Source organism: Otolemur garnettii, unplaced genomic scaffold, assembly GCF_000181295.1.
Source record: "Otolemur garnettii isolate 467f Iridium unplaced genomic scaffold, OtoGar3 scaffold00319, whole genome shotgun sequence".
NCBI lineage: Eukaryota > Metazoa > Chordata > Mammalia > Primates > Galagidae > Otolemur > Otolemur garnettii.
This window is the reverse complement of record NW_003852714.1, coordinates 286783-300555: the sequence shown is the minus strand read 5'-3', so window position 1 is coordinate 300555 and position 13773 is coordinate 286783. Positions and strand designations below refer to the sequence as shown.

Sequence of the window (13773 nt, the reverse complement as noted above, 5' to 3'; positions counted from 1 at the left end):
TGAAATTATCATGACTCTATGGCCCCTTGCCTCCCTTAAGCATTGACTGACTACACTGTCTACTATGTGCTGAGGACACAGCTTTGATTAAGATGGAAAATTGGTTCCTTCCTTCATGAGACAGTCTAACTCAAACTCACCTCTTTTTGGAAGGAAGAATAAAAAAATTGTATGTCTTCAAGGGAAAAGATTACATGCATTCATTACGCAGGATACAGGGCTGAGAGGAAAGGAGGAATTGAGAACAGATGAGATGATCTGCGATTTGCCTTGGGGAAATGCATGTGTATTGGTCTCCTTTTCTTTCTTTTTTTTTTTTTTTTTTTTTTTTTTGAGACAAGAGTCTCAGGCTGTCACTCTGGGTAGAGTGCTGTAGCATCACAGCTCACAGCAACCTCAAACTCTTGGGCTTAAGTGATTCTCTTGCCTTAGCCTCCCCAGTAGCTGGGACTACAGGTGCCTGCCACAATGCCTGGCAATTTTTTAGTTGCAGCCGTCATTGTTATTTGGCGGCCCAGGCTGGACTTGAACCCACCACCTTAGGTGTATGTGGCTGGCGCCTTAGCCACTTGAGCCACAGGCGCTGAGCCTGGTCCCCTTTTTTGAAAAAACATTGGAAGAGGAGTCAGGACTGGCCCTACTGGTGCCTGACACTTGGATGTGGGGCAACAGAGAGGGAGGACTGTGTGACCCCACACTAGTCCTGACAGCAGAAGGCCCTCTTTGTGGGCAACTGGGCAAGCGCAATGACAAAGTAAACTATCATTTGGAAGGAGATAAAGCAGTGTGGCAGAATGAACAACTCTTTTTTTTTTTTTTTTATTGAATGGTAACTGTGTACATTGATGCACTTTGGGGGTACAGTGTGGTGTTTTCATACACAATCCAAGACACTTCCATCAAACTGGTTAACATAGCCTTCATGTAACTTTCTTAGTTATTATGTCAAAACATTCATATTCTACTCATAGAAAGATTCACTTGTACCCTTGCAAGAGAATGAACAACTCTTGACACAGACCAATAGTTGATTCCCTAGGGTTAGAGGCCAAGTCAGCCTTCCTTTAAGAGGGGGAATGATGAGGTCTTTGTGAGAGCTCACACCTAATTCACTTACCTGCATGGCTCCAGGAAGCAGTGAAGAAAAAGCATGGGAAGGCCACCCTAAAGCCCCAGGGCAACCCGGCCTGAGACCTCCCCTCCCTCCCAGACTGCAGTCCTGACATTACCCCTACTGGGCCTTCGGGGCAGTACATATGATGGGTTAGCCGGGGAGGGGACTCACGGGGAGGGGGCTCACAAAAGGGGAAGAGAGTTGGTTCGTGGGTAAAAAGGTATTTTGGTATTAATACTCTTCCATGAGTACAGAGGTGTTTTCCTCATGCCCACATTCAAGCTAGAATATTTTGGCAATAAGACACGTACATACAGAGGTAGTTTGGTACTAACGAGCTTCTCCCCATTCAGTTCTACTTTTCTTTCTACTATTTCCGTGCGAGACATATGCTGGGCAATAAAGGCAAAATGCTCAGGCATGAGGAAATGGAAAAGACAGTGTTTGATATTGATCTGCAAGTCAAGACAACAGCTTTCCAGAGGCCTTGCTAGGATCTCAACTTTTTAATGCAAAAAATTAAGTATTTGGAGAGGCAGCTTAGAGGCACTTGTCTCAGAGAGGAAACACAAATTTGTGCAATTAGGGTATCCAACCTTTTATTTCTCTCTGTCACACATTGGAAGAATAAGAGTTGTCTTGGTCGGTACTTTAAATACAAAAACAGTAAGGAATGCTGAGGAGAAAAAAAAATCCCTGCATATTTGTCGTGATATCTGACATCACCACAGATAAGCAAAAAAAGACCTCACCAATTCGCCATGGGGTCCGCAGGCCACAGGTTGGACACATCCAGTTGACACTGTCTGCCCACCATGGTAATTTGGACCCCGCCCCTGGCGGCACACTTTGGTATCCGTCCGCCTGTCAGGCTAGTGCTCATTTTCTAGCGCCACAGTCTGAACCCCGTCGGCATTTCAGTTCAGAAAAAATATGGTGGGCTTGGCTAGGGAACTCCTACAAGAAGAGCACTAATACAGAGACACTGTGGTGTCTGCCTCACTCAGTTTAGCGCTGTTTTTCCTATATTCGAACTACGCCCCCTGCGTACTCCCGTACCTGAACCGGGCAGAAGCGGCGCTAGGCAAAGCTTGGTATCACTCCGCTTCCGTAAGCCGGATCCCCTTTAACTACTCTCCGGCTCCTCCCGCTGCCGGTTTGGGTAATGGGGACGTGGCAGAGACTAGACTGCGGAAGAAAAGGTAGATGTTAATTGTTTACTTCGCGTGAGGTCCTGAGGAGCCCTGGGAATGGGAAAGAGAAGGGAATACCAAAAAGTGACAGTAGTTTAGCAATCACGGCCCTAATCTTATAAAGCAGATATTTCGTCCTAAGTCACAGGTACCGAGGCAACCCCCACACACAGACGCCGCCATTGCCGCCGCTCCTTGTGCCCATCTGACTGTCCGTTCCTCTTTCTGTATGGCACGGCACCCCTTGAGGCAAAGAAATCAGAAAAGTGCTTCTGGTCAAAGCAGAGCAGGTCAGTGAGAAGGCGGGCATTACTTGGGGATGTGGATGTGGGTCTTGGAAATGAATGTGGGGTACACGACCTAGTAGCGGGAGCCGGGCGGTGAGAGGGAGAGATGGGGTAATTTGAATGACAACAACAAAAGTGATCTGGTTTTTTTGCTAGCTTGATTTCCAGACCCTCGCCCCACTTCTGACCATGTTTGGGAAGGGATGGAGGTTTAATAGAGGCTTCTAGCAGTGAAATGGCGGAGTATATAAGAGGAAGAGGGACTGCCTCTGTTGGCGAGGACGGTTTTTTTGGGGAGCACTCGGAGGAACAGCATGTAAAAAAACGTTAATGTTTGATAATCAAGGCCTTGTATTCGAAAAGGGTCTCATGGCCTGGTTACTGGTCTGACCACTAATAACACGTCTCTCCCACTCATTTTCATTTGGTATTTGAGTGTGTATCTATCATACTTTTACATATAGTATATCCTCCATAGTTGACCTCCCTACATTGACCACCTCCTTAAATTGACCTAATTTTTGTACACTGGACATGTACATGTGCCTGTGAGTACAGTTGGCCTGCTTCCTTATGTTGACCACCTCTGTATGTTGACTAGTTTGTTACAGTCACTTGGGTCGTCAACTTACAAAGGTTCTACTCTGTGTATGTAGAGATTTGTTCCTAAATTTGCAGTACTACATATTTCTCTCATGATCTGTAGGGGGCAGCATACCTCAACGGGAGGGGGAAAGAAAAAATTAGCTTGGTTTTTGCACAGATGGCAGTGCTGAAAGGTGTTTTATGGCTAAGATTAGAGTTGCTAGAGGTGGGGGAAGCTTCAGATCTCCTCTCTGCAAGCTTTCCAAACCCCATCCCTTTACCACCATTATGTTGCAGAAAATGACAGGCTTTGGGTGAGAGGATGGAAACATAAGAACCTAGATGAAATTTGGAAATAATACTTTTCATTGTTTCCCCAGCCTTTGTGGTTTGGGCATTTCATCCCTGCTAACACTACTACTACTTTGTAGGGATGTTTGAGTTGCTTCTGTAAGGAAATTTCCAGTCTTTGGTAATGAAGCACAGGAGCTTGGAGACTTATGAGTAGGTGAGAATGGAGGTAAGAAATGTTTGGCAAGCAGTGATCTGTTGATCTGTATTAAGAAAGGATCTCTGCCCTCGGTGCTGGTCTCTACAAAAGACTTAGTCTCAAACTGTTTCCTGTATCACCAATTTTTTTTTTTTGAGACAAGAGTCTCAGGCTATCACCCTGGGTAGAGTACCATGGCTTCACAGCTCACAGCAACCTCAAATTCTTGGGCTTAAGTGATTCTCTTGCCTCAGCCTCCCAAGTAGCTGGGACTACAGGTGCCTGCCATAACACCCACGTATTTTTTGGTTGCATTTGTCATTGTTGCTTAGCAGACCCGGGCTGGGTTTGAACCTGCCACCCTAGGTGTATGTGGCCAGCACCCTGCCAACTGAGCTACAGGTACTGCCCTGTATCTCCATTTATTGATCTCTGTGTTGGTGAATCTCTGTGGATAAATCTGTCCCCAGGTCTATGGAACTTTCAGTTAAGAAGCTTTATAAAATAGTATGCCTAACTTGAAGCTAGGAAACAATGAAGAAGAGAAATTTGCCCTGTATCTGTTAAGGTTGATATGAGGGTACAGGGAAAGGAGGTGACTGAGACTAATTCCACATCTTTTGTTTTGTTAGCTTAGCAATAATCATTGTCTGCCCTTACCCTCACTCTTGATTTAATTGGGAGGCTTGGTAAACTTTGAAATGCTAAAACCTGCTTTTCTTACTCCCTACTTATTTGTCCTGTTCTCTTCACCCTAATCTAATTCTGAACTAGGGAAATGCCAGGGAAATCACTGAAGAGGAAAGTGGTGGGCAATGGGAAGGAGGAGGAGCAACCCTGAAACAGGGCAATAGAGGGAGGAAACCATCAGGAGGGAGACACTAGATAAACTGTATCTGGAAAGGCGAGAATATGGACCAGGGACTAAGGTCTGTCCACTAAGAGATTAGTTTCCATATTTTCCAATTTGTTTATTTGTCCATAGGTATGACTGTAGGTCTTCTGTAGGGTTTATCACCATTGGAATGAAGGAGAGGAGGAGAAAATTACTCCAGATCAGTGCAGGTTGGTATGAGTGTGGGGACTGTCTGGGTAGATTTGTAGGAGGAGATGGTGGACGTTTGCTTGGCTCCAGCAGGGGTCAAGAGCTAGTCTAGGGATTCCTCAGCCTCTCTCACTCCCATGAAGCTTTCCTACCTGTCATGCTCTTGTTTGGTGCTTGGAAAGGAGACTGGTGGCATTTGAAGGTGTAGGGAGTGGGTGAAATGAAGGGAGAGAGAATTTGCTAATTAGCTGCCTCTTCCCACCTAGTACAGAATCTCCATACTCTCTTGTCTCTGTGTGCTAATTAGCATATAGAGAAAAAATTGGAAGAGACTCAAAGCCCCATTTCCTTCCTCCACCCCTAGGTCCAACTTCAGTGGCAGATCTGGTGGCCTTGGAGTGGCTGAAGACCACCACCCTCCACAGGGCTGCGCCCAGGCACAGCCATCCTTCCCTACTTTGAGTGAACTTCCTCTGCATGTTGTCTATATCACTGGCAGAGCCTGTAGTTGGAAAGGGGACTGAGTGACTACTGGACTTTTTATGAAAACACCAACCTGGGACAGACCTTCAGTCAAGGCTGTGATGGGGGTGGGAGTACATAACTTGGCCTTGCCTTAAACTTGGACCATGGTTGGCTCCAGGGATAGGGAAAGAACTAGAGGAGAGGCTGAGGCTGGCCTGAAAGCTGGAATCAGTGGCTCTTCCAATGCTAGAGTGAAGGCTGAGACCCAGGCCGAGGCAGTGGCTGAGGCAGAACTGAAAACAGAATTGGTGACCCAGGTCAAGGCTGGCGATGGAGGAATAGCCAGGACACAGACAGTGATCAACACTGAGGCTGTGGCTGTGACAATGGAAGTAAACAAGACTGAAGATATGACTAAGACTAGAGTCTTGGCTGAGACTAAGACAAACCCCCCGGCAAATGCCCCAAACCAAGTGCCCTCAAACAAGTCAAAGGCTATGCCTGTGTCTAGGGTCAGTGCCATAACCCCTGAAGTCAGGGTTGGTGCTGGCATTGAGGAAAATATCAGGTCCTGTGCCAATAAGGCCAATATTGGGTCTAATCCTGAGTCAAGGGACGGGGCCAACATCAAGGGTGGGGCTGGGGATAAAGCTGGTACTGGGGTCAAATTCAGTGATGAGGATGAAGAATATGTTTGCTCTTGGTTTTGGAATGGAGAAGAGCCTAGTGTAGGGTCCTGGTTCTGGCCTGAAGAAGAGACCCCTCCTCAAGTTTACAAGCCCCTACCTAAGATACAGGAAAAGCCAAAGCCCAAGCCCAAGCCCAAGTCCAAGCCCACACACAAACCCAAACTTACTACAAAACAAAAGGCAATAGCATGGTCAAGGGCCAGGTATATTGTCCTAGTCCCCATTGAGGGAGGGGAAGAGTTCTTGCCTCCAGAAGGGGACTGGACCCTGATTGAGACTTTGATTGAAACTCCTTTGGGGATTCGGCCTCTGACCAAGATCCCACCTTATAATGGGCCTTACTTCCAAACCTTAGCTGAGATCAAAAGTCAGATTAGGCAAAGGGAAAAATATGGGCCTAATCCAAAGGCCTGCCGCTGCAAATCACGTGCTTTTAGCTTAGAGCCTAAAGAGTTTGATAAACTGGTTGCCCTGCTTAAGTTAACTAGGGATCCTTTCATTCATGAAATAGCTACAATGATAATGGGCATCAGCCCTGCTTATCCATTTACCCAAGATATAGTTCATGATGTAGGTATTACTGTTATGATTGAAAACTTAGTCAATAATCCCAATGCTAAAGCGCATTCTAGAGATTTAAAGACAGTGGATGATAGCTCTGAGTCTTCTCAAGAACCAAAAGCAAGAGATTTGTACGTAGATCAAGTTTGTAAGGACATATTTTCTTACCCCTTGAATTCCCATGAGCAACTGGCTGGACTAAAATTACTAGTGAACCTGGGTTTGAATTTTGAGGTTCACCACATGATTGCCAATTACATTCCAGATTTCCTTACCTTGTTAAACAAGGGAAGTGTCAAAATCAAGTTTTATGTTTTAAAAGTGTTTCTGTGTTTGTCTAAAAATCAAGCCAATACAAGAGAACTAATCAGTGCTGAAGTACTGTCATCATTGGTTGCTTTCTTTAACAAGAATGAATCAAAAGCCAATATTCTTAATATCATTGAAATATTTGAGAATATAAATTTCCAATTCAAAAAAAAAGTAAAGCTGTTTACCAAGGAAAAGTTCACTAAATCTGAACTTATTTCCATATTCCAGGAAGCAAAAGAGTTTGGTCAGAAACTCCAAGACTTAGCAGAGCACAGTGATCCTGAGGTGAGAGATAAAGTCATACGATTAATACTCAAACTCTGAATAACTGTCTGTTCTCATAAAACCTTGAACAGTTTTTTGGCGTTGCGGTATGAAAACAGTGCATATTATAATTATAAATTCTACATTTATGTTCTCTGTGTTGATTGAGGGAGGCAATATTATGGATACCAATTAATCTTGAAAGCTTGAACACTTGTTGATTGTTATTGTGCTATATATTATATACATTGAGATATTTTTAGTATTCCTACAACATGACCTGATAATGAACCTATACATCCTAAGTAAGCTATACGTCTGTGCTTTATATTGATATAAATGTATTCCTTTGAGATTTTATTTACATATTGTTAATAAAGTTACATGCTAAAACTGGTGAAAACATTGTCCTAGTTATTCAGTTGAAATCTTTTCAGAGGTATAAAAGCACAAACCACATAAAGATGATGAGGAGCACGGTCTATGTCTGTGTGTCTGTAGAGGGACACAAACAAAATGAGTACACAGTGACAGATTCTTTTGTTTCAACATGTGCAAGGAGTTGAATTACTTTGTATGCAAGGAAATAGGACTGTGCTACTAGCTATCTGTGGGTTCTGACTGATAGGGCTTCAAGTGAGGAATGAAGCCCTGTATGCACAGCTCTGGAGGAGGTGAGGAGGCAGCTCAGGAGGAAGGAAGCATAGATGCTTTCATTCCAGTCTAAGTCCCAGCACTTGAGCTCAGCCTTTCACATAGGATGTCTTATCAGGATACCTTAAAACTTTTTAACCCCCAAGAGGATTCCTGCTTATTCTATTCAGCAAAGCCATGCACAGCTACATGGGTGGTGTGGTTCTAAAGGGACCCAATCCCACTGTGCCCTTAATAATGCCTAGCCAAGGGTACCAAATTTAGTGCTTCATCTGAGATTCCCTTGCCCTGCAGTCTTGGGCCTCAGAGGAGGGTCTTGCTGGGATCATCTGCAGGACTTCATAAACTCATCTGTCCTGCCTTGGTGACTGTTGACTCATCTTTGCTTTTGATTGCTGCTTTTGTTCTATGGACTTAGTCATTTGTGACTGTCCTTGGTGCCAGCTCCTTATTTGTGCTAATCCTTTATGGTGAGAGCTCAGCTCTGTATATGACTCAGCCACAGGATACCAAAGTTCTGTAGGAGTGTGTAGTAGGAAGAAATTAATTCCCATAATCCCACTATTCTATTTGTATAGTTTACCTAGCTGAAGGCATATTTTCAGTATTAAACAAAATCCAGATTGTGGGCAGGTGTTTGTAATATAAAATGACATAGTGTAGATTGGGATTTGGGGTGACTTCTGCATCTCCTATTCTCTGCCTCCTTTTGATGTGTGTGTGTGTGTGTGTGTGTACGTACGTGTACAGAGTCTCACTCTGTCGCTCTGGGTAGAGGGCTGTGGCATCATAGGTCACAGCAACCTCAAATTCTTGGGCTCAAGTGATCCTCTTGCCTCAGCCTCCTGAGTAGCTGGGACTATAATCACCCACACCACCAAGCTATTTTTAGTAGAGACATGATCTTCCTTTGCTCAACTCCTGAGCTCAAGCAATCCACCTGCCTCAGTCTCCCAGAGTGCTAGGATTACAGGCATGAGCCACTGTGCCTGGTCCTCACCTTCCTCTCTTGCTGTTTATGTACTGCTACAGGAGTCCTCAAACTTTTTAAACAGGGGGCCAGTTCACTGTCCCTCAGACCATTGGAGGGCTGGACTGTGGGCCCCGGGACAAGTTGGCTGCTAAGCAGGACAGGCAGCGGTGGCAAAAACAGCCAGCGGTGGCAAAAACAGCCAGCGGGCCAGATAAATGTCCTAGGTGGGCCACAGTTTGAGGACACCTGGATGTGGAAATACAGATTAGGATTAGTGTACAAATGCTGGTCTTTCTATTGATCTTCCTCTGTCTACTAACTTTTTGTGCATTTAAAGGAAAGCTTGAATTGGAAAATCTCAACCATGATGTCATATACCCCTAGTTTTAACCACTATCCCTAGTTAATTTCTGTTAAGATCAATTGTGAATCTATCTTTCCTAAATACAGGAGTTAAAATGAAGAACAATTGGCTACATTTTGTGTATTAAGAGGGAAAAAAACCAGGGTAGGTTTTTCCTTCAATTTAGATGATTTTTGAAGTTCTTTATAACTTATTTTTTAATCCACAGAACTCCCCTAGCCTGTAATACCAGCTGTGGGTACTGTTATCAGTGTTGGAGATCTTCACAATACAGTCGGACCAGAACCTTTGGAAATATTGTGTTTCAAATGCCCTGTGGAGCACACACTTAATCAGTTGATGGCTATGAAATTTTCCAACATCAGCTAAAGAGAAGGGTGAGTGTGGAGTATGTATGTATTTGTGTCAAAGCAAGAAGTTGATGGTCTTTCTTTGAGTGGGAATTTTAGGGGTAGAGTCATCTCCTGTATTGTTTCTAGGGTGCCGTCTGTTGATAGACATTTAGGTTGTTTCTATCTTTTGGCTGTTATGAATAATTCTGCAGTGAACATTGTTGAACAAGCATCTATTTGAGTCCCTGATTTCAATTCTTTTGAGTATATACCTAGAAGTAGAATTGCTTGGCCATATGATATGTTCAGCTTTTTGTGGAATTGCCAAACTGTTTTCCACAGTGACTGCACCATTTTACATTCCCATCGACAATACCCAAGGGTTCTAACTTATCTGCTTCTTGTCTATACTTGGGATTTTCCATTATTTTTAAAATAGCTGTCCTAATAAATGTGAAGTGGTTTTAATTTGAGTTTCTCTAATGACTTACAATATTGAGCATCTCTTCATATACTTATTGGCTATTTGCATATCTTCTTTGGAGTAAGTATATTCAAGGTGTTTGCTCATTTTTTAATTGGGTTTGTTTTTTTATTGCATTGTATGAGTTTTTCACATATTCTGGATTCAAGGCCCTTATTAGCTACATGTTTTTGCAAATATTTTTTTCTAATCTGTAGGTTGATGTTCACTTTTAATGTCTTTTGATATGCAAAAGTTTCTTTTTATTTCAATGAAGTCCAGTTCATCTGTTCTTTTTTCTTTTGTTCCTGTGCTTTTGGTGTCATATCTAAGAACTCATTGCTAAATTCAAGGTCAAGAAGAGATTTATCCCTATTTTCTTCTGAGAGTTTTATAGTTTTAACTTATGTTTAGGTTGTTGAACCATTTTGAGTTAATTTTTACATATAGTATGAGCAAGGGATCTATTCTTTTGCATAATATGGAAATCCAATTGTTCCAGCACCATTTGTTAGAGTCTTTTTTTTCCCTATTGAATGGACTTGATACTGTTGTCAGAATCAATTGGCCTTGGACTTGTGTATTTATTTCTGAACTATGAATTCTATTCCATTTGTCTCAATAACTTTTTTTATGCCAGTACTTCAGTGTTTTTTAAGTTTCTAATTGACATATAATAACTATACATATTTATGGGGTATAGTATGATATTTCAATTCATTGATACAATGTATAATGGTCAAATCAAGGTAATTAGCATATCACCTTATGTCTATCATTTCTTTGTTTTAGCAATATTCAAAATTCTCTCTTCTAGCTATTTGAAAATACACAATAAATTATTGCTAACTGTAGTCACCCTACAATGTTAAAAGGCACTAGAACTTATTCCTCCTATCTTGCTTGCTCTTTTACCCGTCCATTACCAGGTTTTAGTAACCACCATTCTAATTTCTACTTCTATAAAATTAACTTTTTAGCTTCTACATATGAATGAGGACAGGTGGTATTTTTCTTTCTGTTCCTGGATTATTTCACTTAAAAAAATGTCTTCAAGGCTTACTTATATTGTCACAAATGACAAAATTACATTCTTTTTATAGCTGAATAGTATTCCACTATGTATATATGCCACATTTTCTTTATCCACTCATCTGTTGATGGACATTTAGGTTGATTCCATATCCTGGCTGTTGTGTATAGTGCTGCAATAAATAAGGGAGTATAGATGTCTCTTTGGCATACTGATTTATTTTCCTTTGGATATATCCATAGCAGTAGGGTTGTTGGATTATATGATAGTTCTATTTTTAATTTTATGAAGAATCCCCATACTTTTTTCCATAATGGCTAGTCACAGTCCTATTATCAACAGTGTAAGAGTTCCCTTTTCTTTAGATCCTTTCCAAGCATTTTTTATAATAATCATTCTAACTGGGGTGAGATGATATCTCATTATGGTTTTGATTTGCATTTTTCTGATAATTAGTAATGTTGAACATTTTTCTCATATGCTGGTTGGCCATTTTTATGTCTTCTTTTGAGGTATGTCTATTCATATCATTTGCCTATTTTTAGATCAGATTATTTGGTTCTTTTGATGTTGACTTGTTTGAGTTCCTTGTACAGTCATATGCTATATAACAATGTTTCAGTCAGTCATGAACTGCATATATGAGGCTGACCCCTTAAGATTATAATGCTGTATTTTTACTATTCCTTTTATATGTTTAAAGATACATGTTTTTACCATTGTGTTACAATTGCCTACAGTGCTGACAGGTTTGTAGCCTAGAAGCAATAGTCTATACTACATGTCCTAGGTGTATAGTAGGCTATACCATCTAGGTTTGTGTAAGTACACTTTATGATGTTCTTACAATAATGAATTTAACTGAAAATGAATTTCTTAGAAAGCATCCCTTTTGTTATGCAACAACATATGAGTGTATATTTTGAATATTAATCCCTTGTCAGATGAATAGTTTGCAAATATTTTTTCCAATTCTATAGGTTTTCTCTTCATTGTGTTGACTATTTCCTTTGTTGTACAGAAGCTTTTTAGTTTGATATTATTCCATTTGCCCATTTTGCTTTTGTTGTCTGTGCCTTTGAGGCCTTATGCATAAAATTTTTGCCCAGACCAGTGTCCTAAACTGTTTCCCTTATGTTTTTTCATAGTAGTTTCATAGTTACATTTACGTCTATATTCCTTCTTGTGTTGTCCTGGGAAACCTAGATATCCATAGGTAGAGGAATGAAACTAGTCCTCTGTGTCTTATCAAGTACTGCTGTTCTTTGATTACAGTCACCTTGTAGTAAGTTTTGAAGTCAGGACGTATCAGTGCTCTAACTTTGTTATGCTTCAAGATTATTTTCATTATTCTGAATCATTTTCCAATCGGTGTGAATTTTAGAATCACCTGTTTCACTTATGCAAAGAAAAAAATAGTCATTAGGATCTTGATAGAGGTTGAATTGAATCTGTAGATTGCTTTAGGATATTGCCATTTTGATGATACTAAGTTTCCAATCGATGAACACAAAATACCTTCCCATGTATTGGGGTCTTTAATTTCTTTTAGCAGCATTTTTTAATTTTAGGTGTATAAATTATTCACCTTCTTATATTAATTAAGTCCTAGGTATTTCATTCTTTTATATATTGTAAATGTAATTGTTTTATTACTTTCCTTTCCATATTGTTCATTGCTGGTATATAGAAACATAACCAATATTTGTGTGTTGATATTGTAACACGTGATTTTACTAAATTTATTTATGAACTATAGTAGCTTTTTGCAAATTTTCCTGGAATTTCTATCTGTGGGATCATGCCACCTACAAATAGAAATAATTTTCCTCATTTGTTCTTATTTGGATACCACTTATTTCTTTTTCCTGTGTAATTGCTCAGGTTATAACTTCCAGTACAATATTGTTTAACAGTGGTAAAAGTAGACATGCTTGTTTTATTCCTCATTTTCCCAGTGAAAGCTTTCAGTACTTTATTATTCAATATGATATTAGCTGTGAGTATTTCATAAATGCCTCTTACCATGTTAAGGAAATTCCTTTCTGTGCCTAATTTTATAAATATTTTTATCATTAAAGGATATCCGATTTCATCCGTGGAGATGATCATGTGGAATTATTTTGGTTGATTCAATTGAAATACTATATAAGTTGACATACTTATATTAACCACCCTTGCATTTTTTAGATAAATTACACTTGGTCATGGTATATAATCCTTTTAATATGCTATTGTATGTAGTGTGCTAGTATTTTGTTGAGAATTTTTGCATCTTTATTCATAAGGGGTATTTGTAAAATTCTTTCCTTCTGATGTTTTCATCTGGCTGTGGTATCATGGAAATGTTGGTTCTATAGAAATACTTAGGAAATGTTCTATTTTTTGGAAGAATTTGAGAAGGATCAGTATTAATTCTCTCCACATTTATTAAAATTCTTAAATGAAGCCTGCTTGTCCTCAAATTTTCTTTTTGGGAAAGGTTTTGATTACTGATTCAATATGTTTATTATTTATGAATCTGTTGAGATTTTCTATTCCTTTCTTTTTATTTTTAATTTTTTATTAAGTCATAGCTGTATACATTAATACTGTCATGGGGTACAGTGGGTTGTTTCTATATACAGTTTGGAATACTTTCATCCAACTGGTTAACATAGCCGTCATGTCATTTTCTTAGTTGTTGTGTTAAGACATTTATATTCTACATTTAGGAAGATTCACATGTACCCTTATAGGATAAATCATAGGTGTGATCCCACCAATCACCCTCCCTGCACCCACCCTCCCCCTCCTCTTCCCTCTCCCCGTATTCTTGAGCTAAAATGATAGCTATAAATTAGTTTCATAATAGGGTTGAGTACATTGGATACTTTTTCTTCCATTCTTGAGATACTTTGCTAAGAAGAATATTTTCCAGCTCCATCCATGTAAACATGAAGGAGGTAA

General features: G+C 40.3%; 2 protein-coding genes across 7 annotated transcripts in view; both read left to right on the top strand.

The window, feature by feature from the left end:
• Positions 1-2280: 2280 nt before the first annotated feature.
• The window catches only part of GPRASP1 (G protein-coupled receptor associated sorting protein 1), a 45953-nt gene continuing 34460 nt past the window's right edge, over positions 2281-13773 (top strand). For 2 of the 6 annotated variants that reach the window (XM_023509043.1, XM_023509041.1), the window contains exons 1-3: positions 5259-5304; positions 6970-7026; positions 9205-9373. The gene's annotated coding sequence lies outside the window, so the exon portion shown is untranslated. Of the gene's footprint in view, positions 2317-2540; positions 2598-5258; positions 5305-5641; positions 5692-6969; positions 7027-9204; positions 9374-13773 lie in introns of those variants that run through there. The other 4 variants (XM_023509042.1, XM_023509044.1, XM_023509045.1 and 1 more) reach the window with 4 other exon arrangements.
• On the top strand, positions 5295-7408 carry ARMCX5 (armadillo repeat containing, X-linked 5). Its single transcript, XM_003803512.3, has one exon. It carries the CDS (start codon positions 5344-5346, stop codon positions 7063-7065), a length of 1722 nt encoding a protein of 573 aa, XP_003803560.1. The 5' UTR covers positions 5295-5343; the 3' UTR covers positions 7066-7408.